Genomic DNA, 20,493 nt, shown 5'->3' on the forward strand with positions numbered 1-20,493 from the left:
CAGTACCTTCTACATGTCCCCTACTGCCATTAGTCTGTCTGTCAGGGTTTGTTCATGGTTCTTCAGGAGAGGTGCATTGTTGCTGCTGCTCGGAGTCACAGAATTGCAGTGCTGGCAGGGCGTCAGCAGGCACCCACTCCAACAATTATTTTATCCTCGAGGGGAGCAGAGTCCAGAGAGGGGAAGGAAGTAGGGACCCATCACGACAAACCCCGTGGGAACTCAGGGCTCCCGACTCCCAGGGCATTGCTTTCCCACTGCCCACTGCCCTAGGAGATCACAGGCCTATCCCGAGGGGAGGGCGAGCCTAGTTTGGCACAGCTTGTACTTGATTTCAGAGGGCATGGACAGGACCTGACAAGCTCCCACATTTGTCCAGGAGTGTGCTTGGAGGGACTAAGTGATCGTGGGCAGAGCCCATTGCCAGTGGTTCTGGCTGTTGATCCAGTGTGCTCTTTGCAGGTGCAGTTACAGGCAGGAAGAATCTTGGATAGCCAGCAATTCCACTTCTAGGCATATACCCCAAAGAAGTGAAAGCAGGGACTCAAAGAGATGTTTGTACACCCATATTCATAGCAGCATTATTCACAATAGACAAAAGGTGGAAGCAAACCAAGGATTTATTGACAGATGAATGGATAAATAAAATGTGGCCTATTCATATAATGGAATATCATTCAGCCTTAAAAGGGCAGAAAACTCTGACATGCTGCAACACTGAGGACATTATCCTAAGTGAAATAAGCCAGTCATAGAAGACCAAATACTGTATGATTCCACTTATATGAAATAGAGAAGTCAGATTCATAGAGCCAGGAAGCAGAACAGTGGATGTTGTTTAATGGGCATGGAGTTTTAATTTGGAAAGATGAAAAAGTAGAGATATATGCACAAGATAGTGACTGTACTTAATGCCATTGAATTGTATGTCTAAAAATTATTAAAATGGTAAATTTCATGTTATGTGTATTTTACCACAATTAAAAAAAGAAGAGTCTGAATGCAAAATCAGAGGTCCTGGAGTGAGAGGCCAAGATGCCCGCTCTCTCACCCCGTCAAAGGTGACTTGTCGGGCGCATTCACACTGGGGTCACTGCCTGCTTGCGGATCACTTTGGTGTGTGCTGGGGCGGGGAGATGTTGCTAATAATTCTGGGAAAGGAGGCCTGTGTGGTTGCACCAGTAGAGATGCCTCCCCAGCCCTCTGCCCAGCAATGGGCTCTCTCCTCTGAGGGGCCACGTCTTCAATGCCCTTTTGAGCTGGTAGGGGAGGAGGCAAAGAGCTGACAGAAGGCAGGCCAAGTTCACCTACCTGAAGGGGGCTTGGGAGTTCTAGGACTTGAACTCCCTTGGAGTTTGAATGGGGCCAGTCTGTGAATTTCAGCAAGCCCTGCCCTGCTGTGGCCCCTGGTGTCTTCATTGTTCATAAGGAAGCTTGGGAACAGAAGGTCTTTGGAGCCTTCCAACTTTGACGTTTAGTGATATGTCCTAACCCTGACAAGCAAATCACAGGCCTCTCTCTGGCCACATTAAAAGCAGGTGTTCCAGAGCCAGGTGGGGTGAAAGCAAAGAGAGGAGTCCCCTCATCCACTTGGCTCCTCTAAGTTCTCCAGCAGCGAAGACCAGGCCTCCACAGTAATGTGGCACATGCAGGCCTGCACCTGATCTTTACTGCAGGGGGATGCACAGCTCCAGCAATGAGGGTAAGGGATAGCTGGGCACAGTTGTTCTGGTCAGTGGGTAGACAGGCACTTGGGCACCTGAGACTTAAACAATTCTGGTCTCAGGAGACACTCAGGTGCTCCCTTCCTGGAGCAGCAATTTTCATCTCATCGGCAGAGAAGTCCTGATATGGGACACTCTGCAGAGATGCCATCTAGATAACTCTTGGCCAAAAAAGCACAGCTCCTGGAACTATGGGTGGAAGCACTGCTGCTGTGACCTGGCTATGTCCTCTCCAGACTCGGTGAGTCCTGTGTAGTTGTTAGCTTTTCCTGCTATCAATCAAGCACCCTGGATCACTGACACAGGTGGAACTGAGCTCAGCTCTGCGGCTGCCTGGGATCTGGCAGGGACATACCTGCCTTCCGTGGTCTGTGTGGTCTTGGGGATGGTCCTCAGTGCACTGGGGAAGCTGGGCCCTTGGCTGCTTCAGCTCAGCTGTGATAGTCAGAACCCACAGGACTGGCAAGAAGAATGTGGGTCACTCTCCTGCAACAGACTGCTTCCTGGGCTTGTAGGCCCAGCTCAGCTCCTCAGGGCACCAAGGACAAGAGTCAGAAGTCACGGAATGAGCTGGGAAGAATCTAGCACCAGAGCCTCTCCTGCCCGTCCTGGGCTTTCAAAGCTTTGGTAGAAGGTTGTGTGGGACCCCAGAGCTAGAAAGCCTTTAAGAAAGCAATTTCCTTTTGAATTGCTGGGAGTAGCTTTGTCCCTTAAGATCTTCAGAGAAAAACAAAAACTAACTCCTGAGGCACTGTACTAGCTTACATTGGCAGAGTGGTTTCACATGCAGGGCTGTTTTAAGTGCTTTATGTGTAATGAAAACACAGTGACCCCACAGCCTGTTATTATCCCATTCTGCAGGAGGCAGAGAGGCTGGGTAATTTGCCTGAGCCCTTACAGCTGTAAGTGGCAGAGCCAGATGACTCAGATGGAGAATCCGGCCTGTTTTTTAAAAATCCTCCCTGAGGATATCTTTTTATTGAATTTTAGAGAAAGAGGAAGAGAGAGAGAGAGATTGAAATATTTATCGGTACACACCCCAACTGGGGATCAAACCCGAAACCTAGCTATGTGCCCTGACCCGGAATTGAACCTGCAACCTTTTTGTGTAGGAGCAATGCTCCAACCAACTGAGCTTCTGGGCCAGGGCAAGAATCTGGGCTTTTACCAAGCCCCTACGGCGGCAGGGAGAGGACTTGCCTTGCAGTCTAAAAAATGGGGCACTGCCAGGTCAGTGTGGCTTAGTCGTTCAGCATTGACCTATGAACCAAGAGGTCCCGGTTCAATTTCCGGTCAGGGCACATGGAAATGGAGTGTGTGGATGGGTATGGGGTGCTATGGTTATGGTTGGTTCTCAAGGGCCTGTTCTAACCTGGTCAGGACTTAGAAATCTTGTAACTGCACAGCTTTGCCCCGGGTATCACTGTGTTTTATTTATTTTAAATCGTGACAAAACACAGATAACACAAAATTTACCACTTTAACTTTTTCAAGTGTAAAGTTCAGTAGTGTTAAGCATATTCACATTGTTTTGCAACAGATTTCCAGAACATTTTCATCTTGCAAAACTGAAACTCTATACCCAGTAAACAATAATTCCCCATTCCCCTTCTCCCCCAGCCCCTGGCAACTACCATTCGTCTTTGTCTCTATGATTTTGACTATTCTAGATACCCCACATAAATGGGGTCAGACAATGTTTATCGTTTTGTGACTGGCTTGTTTCACTTCGTATGATGTCTTCAGAGTTCATTTTGTTGTAGTAGGTGTCGGAATTTCCTTTTTTTAAAGATTGAAATATATAGGGGAGGCTAGGGGACTGTCTAGGGCGGGGGGATAAAATGGACACATATGTAATACCCTTTGTAATATTTTAAGCAATAAAAAAAAAATTAAAAAAAAAAAGATTGAAATAACATTCCATGGCATGGAGAATTCACTGGTGAACCTGTCTGGGCCTGGTGCTTTCTGCTTTCAAAGGTTACTTTTTATTGATTCAACTTCTTTACTAGATACATAGGGCTGTTCAGATTGTATGAGTGTTGTCGGAGTGTGTCTTTCAAGGAGTTGGTCCATTTCATCTAGGCGACATGTGGGAATAGAGTTGTTCATAGTATTCTTTTATTATCCTTTTCACGTCATTGGGATCTGTATTGATTCTTTTTTATTTCTGGTATTAGTGATTTGTGTCTTCTCTCATCTTTTCTTTGTTAGCCTGGCTAGAGGCTTACTGATCGTTTCTAAGAACCAGCTTTTGATTTCATTGATTTTCTCTATTGATTTGTTTTCAATTTTACTGATTTTTGCTCCAATTTTTATTATTTCCTTTTCTCCTGCTTACTTGAATTTAATTTATCATGTATTTTTAGTTTCCAACGATGGAAACTTAGATGATTCAGCAGTTCTCAACCTGTGGGTCACGACCCCTTTGGTGGTCGAATGACCCTTTCACAGGGGTCGCCTAAGACCATCCTGCATATCAGATATTTACATTACGATTTATAACAGTAGCAACATTACGGTTATGAAGTAGCAACGAAAATAATTTTATGGTTGGGTCACAACATGAGGAACTGTATTTAAAGGGCCAGAAGGTTGAGAACCACTGATTTAGATGAACATTCATCTTGGTGAATGTCCCATGTGAGCTTGAGAAGAATGTGTATTATTATATTGTTGAATGAAGTATTCTATAGATATCAATTATATACAGTTAACTAATGGTGCTATTGAGTTCAACTATAGCCTTACTGACTTTCTGCCTGCTATATCTGTCCATTACTGACAGAAGGGTGATGAAGTCTCCAACTATAATAATGAATTCATCTATTTCTCCTTGCAGTTCTATCAGTTTTGCTTTACATATATCGATGCTGTATTAGTTGCATACCATTACAGGTGTAAGCCACATTTCCTTTATCCATTCATCTGTTGATGGACACTTGGGTTGCTTTCACTTTTTGGCTATTGTGAATAATGCTGCTATGAACATAGATGTGCAAAAATTAATCTTTGAGACACTGCTTCCAACTCTTTTGGGTGTATATCCAGAAGTAGAATTGCTGGGCCAAATGGTAATTCTATTTTAATTTTTTGAGGAATCTCCATACTGTTTTCCACAGTAGCTGTACCATCTTACATTCCAACAGAAGTGCACAAGGGTTTCCATTTCTCTACATCCTCACCAGCAGTTGTTTTCTGTGTTGTTTTTTAAAATAAATTTTGTAAAAATGTATTTTTATTTCAGAGAGGAAGGGAGAGGGAGAGAGAGATAGAAACATCAATGATGAGTGAGAATCATTGATTGGCTGCCTTCTGCACGCCCCCTACTGGGGATTGAGCCCATAGCCCAGGCATGTTCCCTTGACTGGAATCGAACCCGGTAACCTTCCAACCACAGGCCGATGCTCTATCCACTGAGCCAAACCAGCTAGGGCTGTGTGTTTTTTGTGTGTTTGTTTGTTTTTTGTTGTTGTTTTTAAGTAGTCCTCTTAATAGGTGTTAGGTGGGATGTCATTGTAATTTTGATTTGCATTTTCCTAATGTTTAGTGATGCTGATCATATTTTCATATGTTTACTGGCCATTTGTATATTTCTTTGGAGAAATGCATATTTAAGTAATTTGTCCATCTTTTAAAAAAGAATAGTTTGTTGTTGTTGTTTTTTAGAGAGAAAGTAAGGGAGAGGGAGAGAGAAACCTCAATGTGAGAGCACAACACATGCAACTTTGATGGCTGCCTGCTGCACACCCCCCATCGAGGGTTGAGCCTACAACCCGGGCATGTGTGCTGACCTGGAATCAAAGCAGCAACCTCCTGGTGCAAGGGAGGATGCTCAACCAACTGAGCCACACCAGGCAAGGCACTTTGTTAACTTTTAAATGGATTGTTTTTTGTTGTTGAGTTTTAGGAGTTTCTTATATTCTTCATATTAACATTTGGATATACAACTGGATATAAAGCAGGTATATGACTTGCAAATGTTCTCTTTCACTCTGTGGCTTGCCTTTTTACTCTGTTGATTGTTTCTTTTGATGCACAAAAGTTTTTAATTTTGATGTAGTCCAATTTATCTATTTATCACCTGTGTTTTTAGTGTCATATTCAAGAAATAATTGCCAAATCTGGTGTCATAAAACTTTTCCAATATGTTTTCTTCTAAGGGTTTTATAGTTTTAGCTCTTACATTTTAGGTCTTCGATTATTTTGAGTTCATTTTTTGTACATGGTGTAAGATAGGGTCCAGCTTCATGCTTTTGCATGTGCATATCCAGTATTCCCAACACCATTTGTTAAAAAGGCTGCCCTTTCTCCATTAAATGGCTTTGGCACCTTGGTGAAATCACTTGACCATATATCTGAGGGTTTATTTCACTCCATTGGTCTTAGGTGTCTTTATGCCAGGACTACACAGTTTTGATTATTATTGTATTGTAATAACTTTGAAGGTTTGAAATCGGGAAGTGTGTGGCCTCCAACTTTGTTTTTCTTTTTACTTGATTGTTTTGGCTATTCAGTGATCCGTTGAGATTCCATATGATTTATAGGATGTATTTTTCTATTTCTGCAAAAAATGCTGTTGGGTTTTTGATAGAGTTTGCATTAAATGTGTAGATCACTTCAGGTAGTATTGACATCTTATCAATATTAAATCTTCCAATCCATGTAAATGGGATATCTTTTCATTTATTTATGTCTCTTAATTTCTTTCATCAACATTTTATAGTTTTGGGGGTACCAATCTTTCATCTCCTTGCTTATGTTTATTCCTAAGTATTATTTTTGATGCTGTGATAGATAAAACTAGAGGCCCAGTGCATGAATTTGTGCATGGGTGGGGTCCAGCTAGCCCAGCCCCAATTGGGGCGAATAGGGGTGGGCCTGTGGGGGGGAGGAGACAGTGAGAGGTTGGCCAGCGGCCTGCCCTGATAAGGCCTGATCGGGGCAGGCTGGCTTGGGGGAGGGGCCACAGGCAATTGGCCAGCAGGCCCCACCCACAATTGGGGTGGGAGGGCCGATTGGGGGAGGGACCGGCTGTGGGGATGGGCTGTGGGTGGCGGGCCAGCTGGCTCCACCCCCAAATGGAGTGGTGGGGCCAATCAGGGGTCAGCATCTGGGGAAGGGACCATGGAAGGTTGGCTGGCCAGCCCCACCCCCGATTGGTGTGGGGGCATGGTGATGGGGTGGAGCTGGCTGGGGGGAGGGGCCACTGGCCACTTGGTGTGGGGGGGCTGAATGGGGACCAGCAGCCTATGGGAGGGGCCATGGGTGGTTGACTAGCCGGCCCTGCCCCAATCAGAGTGGGGGAGCTGATTGGGGGCAGAGATGGCTGGGGGGAGGGTCCATGGGCCAATAGCGGGGGTGGGGCCCATCGGGGGTGGGGCCAGGTAGGGGGAAGGGTTGCGGGCGGGGGTGGGGGTCGCGGAGGGGGGGCGGGAGGGGGGGGGGAGTTGGCCAGCCGCCCTGCCCTTGATCAGGGTGGGAGAGGCCGATCAGGGGCAGGGCTGGCTGGGGGCAGGGGCCATGGGAGGTTAGCCAGTTGGCCCTCCCCCCCCATTGGCCCATTTGCTGGCCGCAGTGGGTGTCATAGTGACCGGTCGTTCTGGTGGTTACTGTGTTCTGGTCGCTGGCTTTTTATATATATATAGAAGATTATTTTCTTAATTTCCCTTTTGGAATGTTCATTATTATGTATAGATATGCAACTGTTTTTTTGTTGTTCTTGACAGTATTACAGATGTCCCACAACTGATTTTGAGTGTTGATTTTATATTCTGTAAATATGCTAAATTCATTTATTCTAACAAGTTTTTTTTTGTGTGTGTGTGTTACCTTTAAGGTATTTTACACATAAGAACATGTCAGCTTCAAAAAGAGATTATTTTACTTCTTCCTTTCCAATTTGGATGCCTTTTCTTTCTTTCTTCTTCTTCTTGTTTCTCCTAATTGCTCTGGCTAGGACTTCTAGTACAATGTTGAATAGAAGTGGTGAAAGCAGGCATCTTGTTTTGTCCTGATCAAAGAAAGGAAAGCAGTCAGTCGTTCATCATTGAGTATGATGTTATCTGTGGGCTTTTCATATATGACCTTTCTTATGTTAGGGTAGTTTCTTTTTATTCTTAGTTTGTTGAGGCACCACTTTTGTCTTTTTCTTCTTCCTCTGTTCTCAATCCGGATCATACCAGCTTGTCATGACTTCCAGTAATCACCATTCCTACATGTTAGTGGACAAAGACGGCAGCTTTGATTTTCCTTCTTCAGAGAATTAGCCATAGTGCGCTTCCCCTTTCCCTTAATTTATCCACTTAAAACACAAACCTCGCCGAAACCGGTTTGGCTCAGTGGATAGAGCGTCGGCCTGCGGACTGAAAGGTCCCAGGTTCGATTCCGGTCAAGGGCATGCACCTGGGTTGCGGGCACATCCCCAGTAGGAGGTGTGCAGGAGGCAGCTGATCGATGTTTCTAACTCTCTCTCTCTCCCTTCCTCTCTGTAAAAAATCAATAAAATATATTAAAACAACAACAACAAAAACACAAAAAAAAACCCCACAAACCTCTGTTGAGGCTGCACCGTGTGCCAGGCATGGGCATGATGCTTTCTTGTTCACAGGAGGTTTTATGTATGTTGCCTCAACCTTCACAGGAGCCTCTGAAATAAGAATGATCCCTGTCTCTATATTCAGAAGCAGAGATGCAGAGGGGCTTGCCAGCTCTGACTTCTTTGTCCTAATGTATTAACCCTTGCTATTTGTGTCCAGCCCTTAAGCCATGTTGCTGGCCCATGGGTAAATGCCTCCTGTCCCTCCTGAGCTGGCTGTGATCTAAGTGGGAAGGGCCCAGGTCCAATTCTGAAGTCTTTCTCTCCTTATGTTCACAGAAGTCCTGGGAACACGTCAAGAAGTGCAAAAACAACGTGTGTCCAAATCGGGCCTTAGTGGCTCAGCTGTCACAATGGGAGACGATTGTTCTCGGAGGCTTTATCACCGATATCTCGGTTCCACTCGGCTGATCTCTGTGGCCCAGCTATGGGTCCTGAAGAACTTTGCTTGGGAGCTTCTTGTGGGTAGTGGGCCGGGATGTGTAACCAGGTTGGTGTGGAAAAAGGCCTTTGCTTCCTGGAGCCTCTTGTCAGCCTCCTGCATTGGTTCTTCCCAAGCTCCTTGTTCATGCCACATAGCAGATACTCTGCTCAAACTCAGCGAGCACCCTGATGTCGCCCCCGTCATCCTGGACCACCCCCACTGCCCTCCTGAGGCTGCCTGCCAGAGCAGCTCCATGTCCCCCCCATGACTTGGACCCTTTGAAGGCTACCTGGGGGGAGCTCTAGGGGTTCCCTCTGCCAGTGGTGGATCATAGGGGTATCACAATACCCACCCATGGGCACATTCCCCAGTCCTAGGGATGCAAGCCCAAGCTCCGCAGCTGAGCGGCTCCTGGCATAAGGGTACACTTTTGTCTCATCTCCTGTCCCAGCGTGCCCCACCACTCCATCACTTGTACAAATTTCCTTGCCTTCCTCCCACTCGTTTCTGCCTACCTGTGTTCACCAAGAAGAGATTGCTAGCCCTCCCATCGTCCACACACAGGCTTCTATAAATTCCTCAGGTCATCAAAGGAGTTTTCTTCAGAATGGGTAGCACCCACAGAACAAGGACAGGCCACAGACAAGGGGACGGATGAGGAATTTAGGATGTCCATCAATTGCTCATTCAGCAAATATTCCCTGCCACCTGGGCAGGGCTGGGGGCATAGAGGTGAATGCCATCTCACCTCTGCAGAAGGTTGGAGGTCCCGCCTACCCCAGCAAGCCTAAGCCCATTGGGGGTAAGGGCTTTTCCGGCCGCCCGCGCAGGCTTCAGTCAGGATCCCAGCTGGAACACATCCTGGGATGGCCGCAGCGCTGGCTCTGACGTTAGGGTCCTGGTGGTAGGCAGGGCAGAGCCTTCGGGAAGTTTTTCAGGGACATGGTGGGGATTCGCCTTGTGTTTTCGGAAGGGCAGTCTGGTAGCTGTGTGAAGGGACAGTAGCGGCGAGCCTGGAGGCAGGGAGACAGGAGGCCGCTGCGAAAATCCAAGCGAGGGAAGAGGTTCAGAATTCCCTCCTCGCTGAGGCGCAACTTCCCAAGAACGAAAGTGTTTGAAGCAGGTGGCACCGCTGTGGGCTTTAGGTTACGTCCAGCGTGACGGGCCGGGGCAGTGCTGGCTGCACCACGCGGTTGGCACAACTAGGGGAGCCCAGCGAGGGACCGCCGCCGCCCCCGACCGCGTCCCGGCCCGGAGTCGCTGGGCAAACGGCTCGGAGTGCGCTAGGCCCCGCCCAGGCCCCGCCCCGGACCTGGATTGGCTCGGGGAGGGGCGGGGCCAGCGCGTTCGCGGCCCCAGGCCCTGTTCCCATTGGTGGGAGCCGCGGCGCGAGCCCGGAAGCGGACGGGGGCGGGGGCAGTGGACGCTGAGGCACCTCGGCCCGCCCGGGTGGCAGCGGCGTCCTCTAGCCTCCGCTCGGCTGGCGCGGGGCCTGGCAGCCATGCCTCCCACGCCCCCGGGCCCGCTGGGCGACTGCCTGCGGGACTGGGAGGAGCTGCAGCAGGACTTCCAGAGCATCCAGGTGAGCGCCGATGCGGGCGTCCATTGGCCCCGAGCCATGCCTCTCTGGCTCGGAGTCTTCGGTCGGGCCGCTGTGTGTCTGGCCGCGGGGAACAGGGGTCAGGAGTTGGGGACCCTGGCGTCGTTCCCGAGGGCGGCGAGGCCCGGGGTCCCGGGGTCGCGCCTGGACTCTCCTCTCGGCCTCATGTCAGTGTCCCACGGAGGCAACTGCGGACCCCACTGCGCCCGGCGGACCCAGGGCCTCCCGCGAGGGCCTCGGGAAGAGGCCGCGACCCCAACCTCGCTTTCTTACTGAAGAATGGCCGCTTGAGTGAGAGCCGGCCGGGCCCAGTGTTGGGTCAGTCACTCAGCGAACAAGCGGTGGGCGCCGCCCGCCCGGGGCCGCGAGTAGTGCCGTCCCGCCCCTGGGGCAGCACATCTGGCCCGAGTGCACCTGGGGTGCAGCCCGGGAGGCCGGCGGGCCGGGCCGGGGCGGTGGTGTGTAGGTGACGTCCCGGCCTGGATGGGGCTGCCGCGGAGTCGGGGGGAAGCGGGTGGACCAGACCCGCAGGCGTCTGGGGGCCTGGCCGGATCGGAGTCTCCGAGACCAGCGGGAGCCACCGGAGGAACTGGCCGGCCCGGCGCGTATTGGCCGCTCTGCTGTTCGGCGGGGAGTCCAGGGAGGAAGTGGGAGAGGCGGGGCTGGGCGTGGGCAGAGGAGGACCTGCTGTGTTCTGAGGGGCGCGGTGGCGGGAGGAACAATACTCACTCAGGGCAGAGCTCAGGAAAGCTGTGTTTTTGATGAGGACTTTACCTCTGCCGGGCTGATTCCAGTCCCTGCCCACATTGAAGCCCGGCTGCGCCCTGGCCAGCCGTACCTGCTGCCATTAGTGCTTCTTCCGAGAGTCCTGAGTGGAGCCGACCTAGTCTCCCAGCCTGATCACCACTGGCCTGGCCTCAGCCCCTGCCTGACCTGCCTCACATTGCCCCTTGCCCAACCTCCAGGCTGCTGCTTCTCTAGACTCACCCACCAGGGCAAAGTGCTCTGGGAGGCTTTGGGCCAAAGGTGCTGGGGGAGGTGTATGGGACTGGTCTTATAGCAGGAAGACCAAGGACTGAAGCCTGATGACCTTTAACCTGGGAGGAAGATGAAGGGAGTGCCAGAGCAGAGGCCATCTTGGACAATCCCAGCTCCCTCTGCACATGTGGCTGGATAGGCAGGAGCATCGGCCAAGGCCAGGGGTGGCTTCAGGTAGCCTGTTTGGTCCAGAAGGTGGTCCTGTGGGCTTAGAATCCAGACTCAGGGCGGGACAGAGAGGGGTGGAAACAACTAGTAGATGAGTTTAGACTAAAAAAACCTTCAGGGAACTAGCCAGTTTCTGGAAGCGGGGTGCCATGGGTGCTTCTGGGCTTGCAGAAAGAACCCTGTCTCCTTGCCTGCCTTGGAGAGAGAGAGCAACTTTAGGGAGGTCCCTGGGCTGGCACTGCTGGCTGCCTCATCTGCTGAGACCCTCCCGAGGAGCCCTGGAGGAGTCTGCGCCCCAGTCCCTGCCCAGCAGGCTCTGGCTCAATGGCCCTCCAGCCAGCCTGACCCTTCTCTCATCCTGGTCCTCAGGAGACCCACAGGCAGTACCGTCTGAAGCTGGAAGAGCTGATCAAACTGCAGAACAGTTGTACCAGCTCCATCACCCGGCAGAAGAAGAAGCTCCATGAGCTGGCCCTCATTCTAAAGAAGTTAGGACCCCCCGCACCCCGAGGGCCCCTCATGGCCCCTCAGTCTTGGTCTGGGTGTGGGTGTCTCACCTGGTGGGGTAGAGGGCTGGTGCTGACCCTGGGAGTGTCTTTGGCACAGCTCCTCCCCTCCCTCTCTGAGCCATGGTAGCCCTCCTGCCCCACAGGTGTCAGTGTGATACTCCTGCTCTGACTGGCTTCTGTGGTCCCACCTGCAGATGCAAACCCTCCCTTCCAGCGGGGGTCCAGGAGGCTTCGAAGGAGCTGGAGAACCAGATCAAGGAGCGCCAAGGCCTCTTCTTCGATATGGAAGCCTATTTGCCCAAGAAGAATGGGTGAGACCCTGCCCCCAAATTCAGCTCACAGCCACTCCTGGGAGACAGGCCTGAGTGCACTCTTCCTCTGCTTGATCATTGAGTCAGCAGATGTTCCCTGGACCCACTCTGGGCTGAGCAGTCTGTCTCAGGGGAGACAGCTGAGAGACAGCTCACTGTGATTGGGTGCTTTGAGGTTGCCCTACAGTGAACAGGGGATAAGGGAGGCCCCTAATCCAGCCCAGGAGGTCAGAGAGAGCCTCCTGGAGTAGCTGAGGCCTGAGTGGAGTTGAACCTGGCCAACTCAGAAAAGCAGTAATAGCAGTGGGAGGTGAGAGGTAGTGATGAGACCCCAGGGGAGCCAGGCTGCAGAGCCCACTTTGGGCCCAGCAAGCAGGGGAGAGTGACAGGTCAAGTAAGTATGAACTTCCACAACTGAGGAGGATGAGTAGGTACAGTGCAGAACCCTAGGCTGAGCAAAAAAAAAAAGTCCAGCAGAGATGGCAGGTAGCCAGACAGCTGGGAGAGAACATGTCCCAGAGGGCAAGGTAAGAAGGAGTATTAGCCTCAGATCAGTTGGCCTCAGGGGTCAAATGTAGTAATGAAGGGGAAATACTTCCTGGAAGTCATGGTGACCTTGGAGAGAACCACTTCACGGGACGGTGTGGGTGGAAGTTGATATTGGGAATGACAGAGAGCTGAGGAGACAGCCAGGTTTAGGTTACACTTCAGAAGCTTGGCTGTGAATGGAAAGAGGAACTAGTACCTAGAACTTAGTGTGAGGGTTGGGGCGGGGGTGCGGCTTTTGCTTGAGCCTATGTGTAACCTTGAACAATAGGACAAATGAGTGCATCTACCTGCTGAAAAGTGGGCCAGCAGAGGGAGAGACCCAGAAAGGGAACACCAAGTGATGGAGGAAAACTCTTGGGAAGATGGAGAGGGTTGGACATAGGCTTCTGTTGTTTGGGGATGAGAGGGGGTGCAGAGATAAGCGTGACAGTGCAGGCAGGAGAGGTGTCGGATGCCAGGAAGGCGAAAGGGTGGGATAGGGAGCCAGTGGTGGTCCTGGAAGGCAGCCTTGTCTAAGTGTCCACTATGCCCCTTAATTTCTTCACAGCCTTGGGCAAGTCCTTTAACCACTCCGAACCTATCCATTTGGCTTGAACAAGAGCCCATGTGTGGGTGTAGTTGCTTAGTGCATGACTGAGACTCTCTGGTCACCTCTTGAGGTTTCTCTGGCAGAGAAGGACAAGACAAGCTTAGCTGATGGGTGTGATGGTAGTGCCAGGAACTGGGAGTTACAAGTTGGCAAGAAAGTGGTTGACATGTGAAGAAGGGCTTGGGGACTTAGCTGGCTCAGGAAAGAGGAGCAAGGTCAGCAGTGCCTGGGAGCCTCCGTGTGGGGAGGGTCCATGTGGTGAAACGGGCTGCGCGGCTGGGCACTCTGATCAGAATGTAACCAGCCTTGCCGAGGAGGCCATTCTTGGTTGGGAGGAGGTCCTGGAGTGGTTGTGAGTGTGGGTTGCTGCAGTGGACTTGGGGCTGCAGGTTCTCAAAAGTAGCAGGAACTGTAGGGTAGGTGATAGATGGTGATCATGCACCCAGACATTGAGCCCACTGCCCAGACGCACAGGAGCGATCTGAGATGTGGGCAAGGCTTTCATGGGGTGGAAGAGCCAGGCTGCTCTTGAGGACCCACGGTAGGGGGCGCTGGGAGAGCGTGGGTGAGGATGACAACGGAGGGAGGGAAAGTTATTTACCTTGAAGCAGGATTTAGCAGTAGGCAGAAACAAAGGCTGCGCATCAGTGTTTCCTGGTCTGCAGCATCCCAAGGTCAGAGCCCTAAGCCAAGGCCATGAAAAGGCTGGGTGTGGGTGGTGATCCAGATACTGGTCTGGCACACTCCAGGGCTCGGCTTTTGGCTGCTTTCATTTGGGGCCTCTTCTCACCCCATCTCCTCCTTCCCTAGGTTGTACCTGAGCCTGGTTCTGGGCAACGTCAACGTGACACTCCTGAGCAAGCAGGCTAAGTAATTGGTTATTGTAGGCTGGTTCTCAGCCCAGCTCTCCACCCTGCTGGGGCCTTCCCACTGCTCCAACTGCCCTGGCTAAGCCTTGAGGTTCAGGGGCTACTCCCTCATGCTGGCCCATGCCATGCATGCAGCTGTGTCTGGAGCAGGTGCCCCCCTTCTCAGGCAGAGGTGAGGGTGGGTCCCACCAGTATCCCAGCCTGTCCCATGTGTGTGTGCCCACCCCAGGTTTGCCTACAAAGATGAGTACGAGAAGTTCAAGCTCTACCTCACCATCATCCTCATCCTCATCTCCTTCACCTGTCGCTTCCTCCTCAACTCCAGGTGGGTGTCCTACAGCTCGGGCCAGACCTTGTTTTCTCTGGCTCCAGCACCAACCTTGTGTTCCCTCTGTAGGGTGACAGACGCTGCCTTCAACTTCCTGCTGGTCTGGTATTACTGCACACTGACCATTCGAGAGAGCATCCTTATCAACAATGGTTCCAGGTGGGCAAGGGCCTGACCCCAGCTCCTGGGGGGGGTGGGGGGAGTGAGGGAGGGGGTACTGGAGCTACCCTAGAAAGTGGAGTGGTGGTGCCACGGCCCTCTGAGAAGCAGGAACTGGGCTGGGGTGTTGGTTTCTTCCCACCTCAGACAGCTCCCTGTCCCTGAGCACCAATCCTGGGGGCTAAGGGTTACAGAAGTGACAGCAGCTTCCTGATCTAGGATCAAAGGCTGGTGGGTTTTCCATCATTATGTGTCCACGTTCCTGTCGGGAGTCATGCTGACATGGTGAGTGGCCCAGCTTGGCTCCCAGGGCCTTGGCAGTGGGGGAGAGGGGGAGCCAGGACAGGAAGACTCGGCATCCCCAAGCTCACACCCCTCCCTCTGCTTTCTGCCTTAGGCCCGACGGCCTCATGTACCAGAAGTTCCGGAATCAATTCCTGTCCTTCTCCATGTACCAGAGTGAGTGTCTCAGGGCCTTGCTCAGCTCAGGACTTGCCCAGAGAGAAGGGCGGGGAAAGGACGTGGGGTCCAGCCCAGTCCTGATGTCCTCCACCCCCCAGGCTTCGTGCAGTTCCTGCAGTATTACTATCAGAGTGGCTGCCTGTACCGCCTTCGGGCCCTGGGTGAGAGGCACACCATGGATCTCACTGTGGGTGAGTCGGGCGTGGCCCCTCCACTGGGTCATGACCAGGAAGCTGGGAAGGGGCAGTCCTTTCCTCTCTACCTGAGTGATAGTGTCTGTCTCTATCACTGGTTATTCTATGCCTGCCCCTTCTCCCTCACAGAGGGCTTCCAGTCCTGGATGTGGCGGGGCCTCACCTTCCTGCTGCCCTTTCTGTTCTTTGGACATGTAAGTTGTATCTGTGTCCACTTCCATCGGGCTGTCCAGCCCCTGCTCTGGCTCGAGCAGGGACTGTGTTCTATGTGAAATCCCCCTCCTTCCCAGTTCTGGCAGCTTTTTAACGCGCTGACATTGTTCAGCTTGGCCCGGGATCCTGAGTGCAAGGAGTGGCAGGTGAGCCAGGGACCCTGGAAAGCACCCTGGGAGGACTGTGGTTTGGCCCCTGTCCTAATCCTGATCCCCCCCCCCCCCAGGTGCTTATGTGCGGCCTCCCCTTCCTCCTCCTCTTCCTCGGCAATTTCTTCACCACCCTGCGAGTTGTGCACCAGAAATTCCACAGTCAGCGGCACAGGAGCAAGAAAGATTGAGGCTGGGTCGTCTGCCCACTGGCCCGGAAGGGGCTTCTGTACCCCATGTATTGTTTTAGGAGGTGGGACTCCCTCGTCCAGAAGGTCTGTCTGCTCTCTCTGGGTCTTGTGGGCTCTGTGGGCCCCAAAGGCTATGCTGGAGAAGACCTGGACCTGTGTCCCAGCCTGTGGCGAGCTGGGGGCCAGTGGCCTTAATAAAGGAAGAGAGGCACAGAGGTGGCGCGAGGTGTGTGGTCTCCTGGTGGTTCTCTGTGCTGCCACAGCACGGGTTCTTGGGGCTCCTGAGTTGGTCTCTCTGGTGTCTCAACTAAGCAGACCTCGGTGAAGGCCCCAGATCTGTTTGAGGAACATCAGGCAAATACAGAAAACAACTTTATTCCAAGGGCCAGAGGTTATTTAAAATTATTTACATTCATTGAAAATCACGTGGAGGGGCCAAACCCCTGCTCAGCTGAGAGAAGAGCCCCTTCTGACAGCCACTGGAGGCCTGAGGTGTTCACAAAGTGAGGACCTGGTCACCCTTGGCCAGGTGCCCTTAGGCAGGAGGCCTGTCTTTGTCACTGAGTCTGCATCCTGGGACAAGGCCCCGCAGAACCCATCCAGGAAGCTGCAGAAGGGGAGGAAAGTGATTATATGGGGAAGCCAAGTCTATAGGACGTGAGGGCAGAGTGGGCTCTTAGCTCCACACATCCAGGGAGTATCGGCCCTTGGTCATCAGTTTCTTGATGTAGTCCACGGCCTGGGTGTGTTCCATGGACCCCAGCTCAGACACGATGTCGTAGAAGGTGTTCTGTACATCCCTCGCCATGTTCCGAGCATCCCTGTGGGGAGGAAGGTGGCATTGGGGGCTGGGCAAGGAGTGTCCCCATGGGCAGACAGAGCCCCAATCTTCCCACTCCTCTCCCCTCACTCACCCACAGACATAGATGTGGGCGCCCCCCTCGTGGATCAGCTTCCACAGGTGCTCCTTGTCTCTCTTCAGCAAGTGCTGGACGTAGACCTGAGGACAGAGGGTGGTGCCCGTGAGGAGGCCAGTCTCGCAGCCCTCCACCCGCCAGAGCGGTCGGCCCCTTCCTCACCTTGTGGGGCTGTTCCCGGGAGAATGCCACATTGAGCTGGGTGAGGGAGCCCTCCTTGTGGAACTGGGCCAGCTCTTCACGGTACAGGTAGTCCTCGTCAGAGCGGCGGCAGCCATAGTAGAGCAGCGTCTCACCCACCTCCTTACCTGGAGGGGCGAGTGCCCAGGGTGGGCATGGAATCTGTCCCATCTCTGCCCCTTCCCCCACTCCCCTCACATCCACTTGGGCCCATACTCACCCTGCTGCCGCAGCCAGGCCCGCTCCTGAATGAAGCCTATGAAGGGGGCAACCCCAGTGCCAGGGCCCACCATGATGACAGGTGTGGTGGCCTTGAAGGGCAGGCGGAACTGGGACTTGCGCACAAACATGGGCACCAGGGCCCTGCGGCCGTTCTCCCCTGCGGGCTCCTTGGACCGAAGCCAGCTGGTGGCCACACCCTTGTTGATTCGGCCAGACTTGGTTTCATATTCCACAACCACAGCACAGATGTGCACAGAGTTGGCATGGACCTAGTGGAGGGCAGGAGTGAGTTCAACAGTGGTGCCCGAGGCCCCATTCTGCCACCAGCCCTGTCACCCGAGCTGCCTTAGGGCTTCTCCATATCCTTCATGGTGCCCAACCCCCAAAAGCCCCTTTCCAGTAGCTTTCCTGACTGGCTCTTGCCACCAGGGCTGGAAGCAGTGTGCAATCTTACAGACAGCCTACTGGGATTACTGCCCAGTGAACGGAGTGAACTGTCCCAGGAGCTTGGGCCGCACTCGGGGCTCCCATGTCTCTCAGAGCCAATGCTATGCTTTCTGTAAGTTGCCAGCCTTTCCCCACCTTGGAGGAAGAAGCGATGGAGTAGTAGCGGGCCTGCAGCCGAGGCAGCAGCTCACACAGGTGGTCGATGGGGGGCCGCAGGGATGGGTAGTCCTGCAGGATGGCCAGGATGTGCCTCCGAGCCTCCACCACCCAGCTCAGGTACAGCTCCTGGGGAAGACAACTTGGGGTGAGCCACGGTGAGGGGACACAGTGGTTCCAGGGGACAGGGCTAAATTTGGACCCAAGCTCCTTGAAGAGTGGCTTGGTGGAGCTGCAAGCTTGGGTGGTGGGGGTGAAAGCAGCAGACTTACCTTGCCCTCGCCCGAGGAAGAGGCCATCTTGCGCAGGTGTTCCTGCTCCGAGGGCTCGGAGGCGTACTGGGCCAGCTCGTAGAGCACGTTGGTGCGTGGCGGGTTGGTGATGTCCAGGTAGTAGGTGAGGGCTGTGCGGTAGGAGGTGGGGCAGGGGAATGGATGCTTCTTGTTGGATTCCTCTGCAGGGACAGAGAAGGCAGGATTTGGTGTGAGGGGGATGCCATGGGGTTGGGGTGAGAGAAGCCGAAGGCTACTCTGTAGGAAGCGGGCAGCCCAGCTGGCACTGGAAGCAGGGCCAGCTCTTTGCGGGCCCTGGGGCTGAGCCTCAGGCTTTCAGCCAGCCTCAAGCTTCAGGCCAGACATGTCGTCCTCCTCAGGCGGGACCTTTCCACGCCAGGAGAGTCAGTTCCTAAGTGGCTCAGAGAGGGCTGCAGAGGCAGGGCTCCCCGCTGTGCCTGCCTGCCTGCGGGCTGAGCCCAGTCTACTGTGGGGGCCCAGGCTCATGACTGTGAGATGCCAACACCGCGGCTTTCAGCTGTGATGGCAGGGCCGCTCCAGGTCAGTTTTTATGCTTGGATACACCTGGAGGTCTACACAGGGCACACAGCTGAGCTCTTGGTGCAGCATCCGTACGCTCCAGTTGCAGGCACTGGTGCAGGCCCCACTGCCAGCCCTTGCTGCAGCCTTCTCTGCCACCAGGCACCAGGCCAGCTTTACTGACCTCCTCCCTCCAGACTAGAGCAGGGCCAGCCTGGGAGCTGCCAAAAAGCATCTCCCCCTCTTAGAGGCATGACTGTGGGGGCTGTTTATATAAAGCCTGTACAGGTGAGCCTCTGCCGAGGACACCGAGGGCCTTGGCCCAGGAAGGGCTCAGCATTTTAGGATTTGGGTCTAGTTTTTGAAAGGGTTTGAACTTCTTACTGCAGTATAACCTACAGGAAGCATACAAGTTATACATGTATAGCGTAATGAATTTTCACAACATCCTTGTGTATCTAGCACCCAGATAAAAAGGCTGGGTGTTCCCAGCACCACAGAGTCCTCTGTACTGAGCCCAGAAACAGGGCTCAGGCTTCACACTGCAGGAAATGCTATGACTGCACTTTCCTAAAGCTACACTTCTGCCGTGGGGAGTTCTGAGCCTCTGCACCTCTTTCTGGGCAGTTCTCAGCAGTGAAGGGTCCCCTGCAGGGGTTCAGATTGTCCTGGGGGGAAAGTGAGCACACCACACCCTCCCCAGCAAGGTGCCACTTCTGATGGTACAAGGACATGACATACTCGACAGAACGAGAGAGACAGTGTGTCCACTGTGCCTCCACAGCTGGCATGACTAATTATAATATGTCAGCCCCCTTTCCTGCTGTTCCTTTCAAAGGCTGACTCAAGCTGGTGAGGAGGAGCAGCCAGGCTAGGATGACCGAGGACGAGAGTGAGTGGGGCAGCACCAGGTAGAGCTGGGCCCCAGGTGGATGGTCAGTGGGGGTACCAAGGGGTCAGAGCAAGAGGCCAGTCAGTCCTTTGAAGCCTTGGGAAAATCCTATACCATATTTAGTGCCTCTTGCACTCTGAGCACCCTGCACGGACCTGGGGGGCTGTTAGCATTGCTGACTCTGATCCCCAAGTTTACAGGTGAGGAGACGCAGGCTCTGGAGCAGGGAGAGGGCAGCCCTAGGTCCTCAGTAGCCAGTAATGGTGGAGCCAGGCCTAGGGGCCAGGGCCCTTGCCAGTAGTCCCTCTTTAGGCACCGCTCCCCCTCCCCCCCCACTCCCTCATAGGGCTATGCCAGTGAGGGGATGGAGGGAACCCCAAGGTAGAGGACTAGACACCACAGCTACTTTTGCTCCCTTCCCCCCAAGTTTGCTACAGGACTGATAACTGTGGGTACCAGGGCTTCAGATCTAAGCAGCTCAACCTACAGGCCTTGCCAAAGGACTTATTCCTATCAGCCACCTCAGGCCCAGGCAGGCAAGGGGGAGTGGCCTTGATTCCAGAACTCACCATCAAGATTGTTCAGGGACATGACAACATCCAGGTCAGCACCCAGGATCTCGCCAATCTGGTTGACCAGGGCAGAGTCATTGGCTGGGTAAATAGCTACATGGTCACCCGATTCATACCTGGGCGGGAGATAGATGTAAGGCTCAGGAGGAGGGTGGAAGGCCTCTGTACCCAAATCAGGAGGCCCCGAGTGAAGGTGTGAGAGAGGGAGTGGCAGTAGCTG

The 20,493-nt window shown here is 53.1% G+C and overlaps 2 protein-coding genes across 5 annotated transcripts in view; one reads left to right on the plus strand and one right to left on the minus strand.

The window, feature by feature from the left end:
- Positions 1 to 16,300, plus strand: part of TMEM120A (transmembrane protein 120A) — a 63,494-nt gene extending 47,194 nt beyond the window's left edge. For 2 of the 4 annotated variants that reach the window (XM_081090429.1, XM_081090430.1), the window contains one exon: positions 8,602 to 8,844. In XM_081090429.1, the coding sequence (XP_080946555.1) occupies positions 8,602 to 8,733 (132 nt within the window). In that variant the 3' untranslated portion in view covers positions 8,734 to 8,844. Of the gene's footprint in view, positions 1 to 8,601; positions 8,845 to 10,142; positions 10,329 to 11,921; positions 12,041 to 12,255; positions 12,373 to 14,320; positions 14,381 to 14,608; positions 14,705 to 14,776; positions 14,867 to 15,085; positions 15,152 to 15,263; positions 15,326 to 15,426; positions 15,520 to 15,651; positions 15,717 to 15,812; positions 15,882 to 15,961 lie in introns of those variants that run through there. The other 2 variants (XM_081090428.1, XM_081090427.1) reach the window with 2 other exon arrangements.
- Positions 16,301 to 16,434: 134 nt separating this feature from the next.
- The window catches only part of POR (cytochrome p450 oxidoreductase), a 63,722-nt gene continuing 59,663 nt past the window's right edge, over positions 16,435 to 20,493 (minus strand). The window contains exons 10-16 of the mRNA XM_081090422.1: positions 20,271 to 20,389; positions 18,270 to 18,451; positions 17,977 to 18,126; positions 17,393 to 17,663; positions 17,155 to 17,300; positions 16,990 to 17,075; positions 16,435 to 16,896 (exon numbers count right to left, since the gene is read on the minus strand). Coding sequence (XP_080946548.1) covers positions 16,752 to 16,896; positions 16,990 to 17,075; positions 17,155 to 17,300; positions 17,393 to 17,663; positions 17,977 to 18,126; positions 18,270 to 18,451; positions 20,271 to 20,389 — 1,099 coding nt within the window. The 3' untranslated portion in view covers positions 16,435 to 16,751. The remainder of the gene's footprint in view (positions 16,897 to 16,989; positions 17,076 to 17,154; positions 17,301 to 17,392; positions 17,664 to 17,976; positions 18,127 to 18,269; positions 18,452 to 20,270; positions 20,390 to 20,493) is intronic.

Source organism: Myotis nattereri (genome assembly GCF_964212035.1).
Source record: "Myotis nattereri genome assembly, chromosome: 4".
NCBI lineage: Eukaryota > Metazoa > Chordata > Mammalia > Chiroptera > Vespertilionidae > Myotis > Myotis nattereri.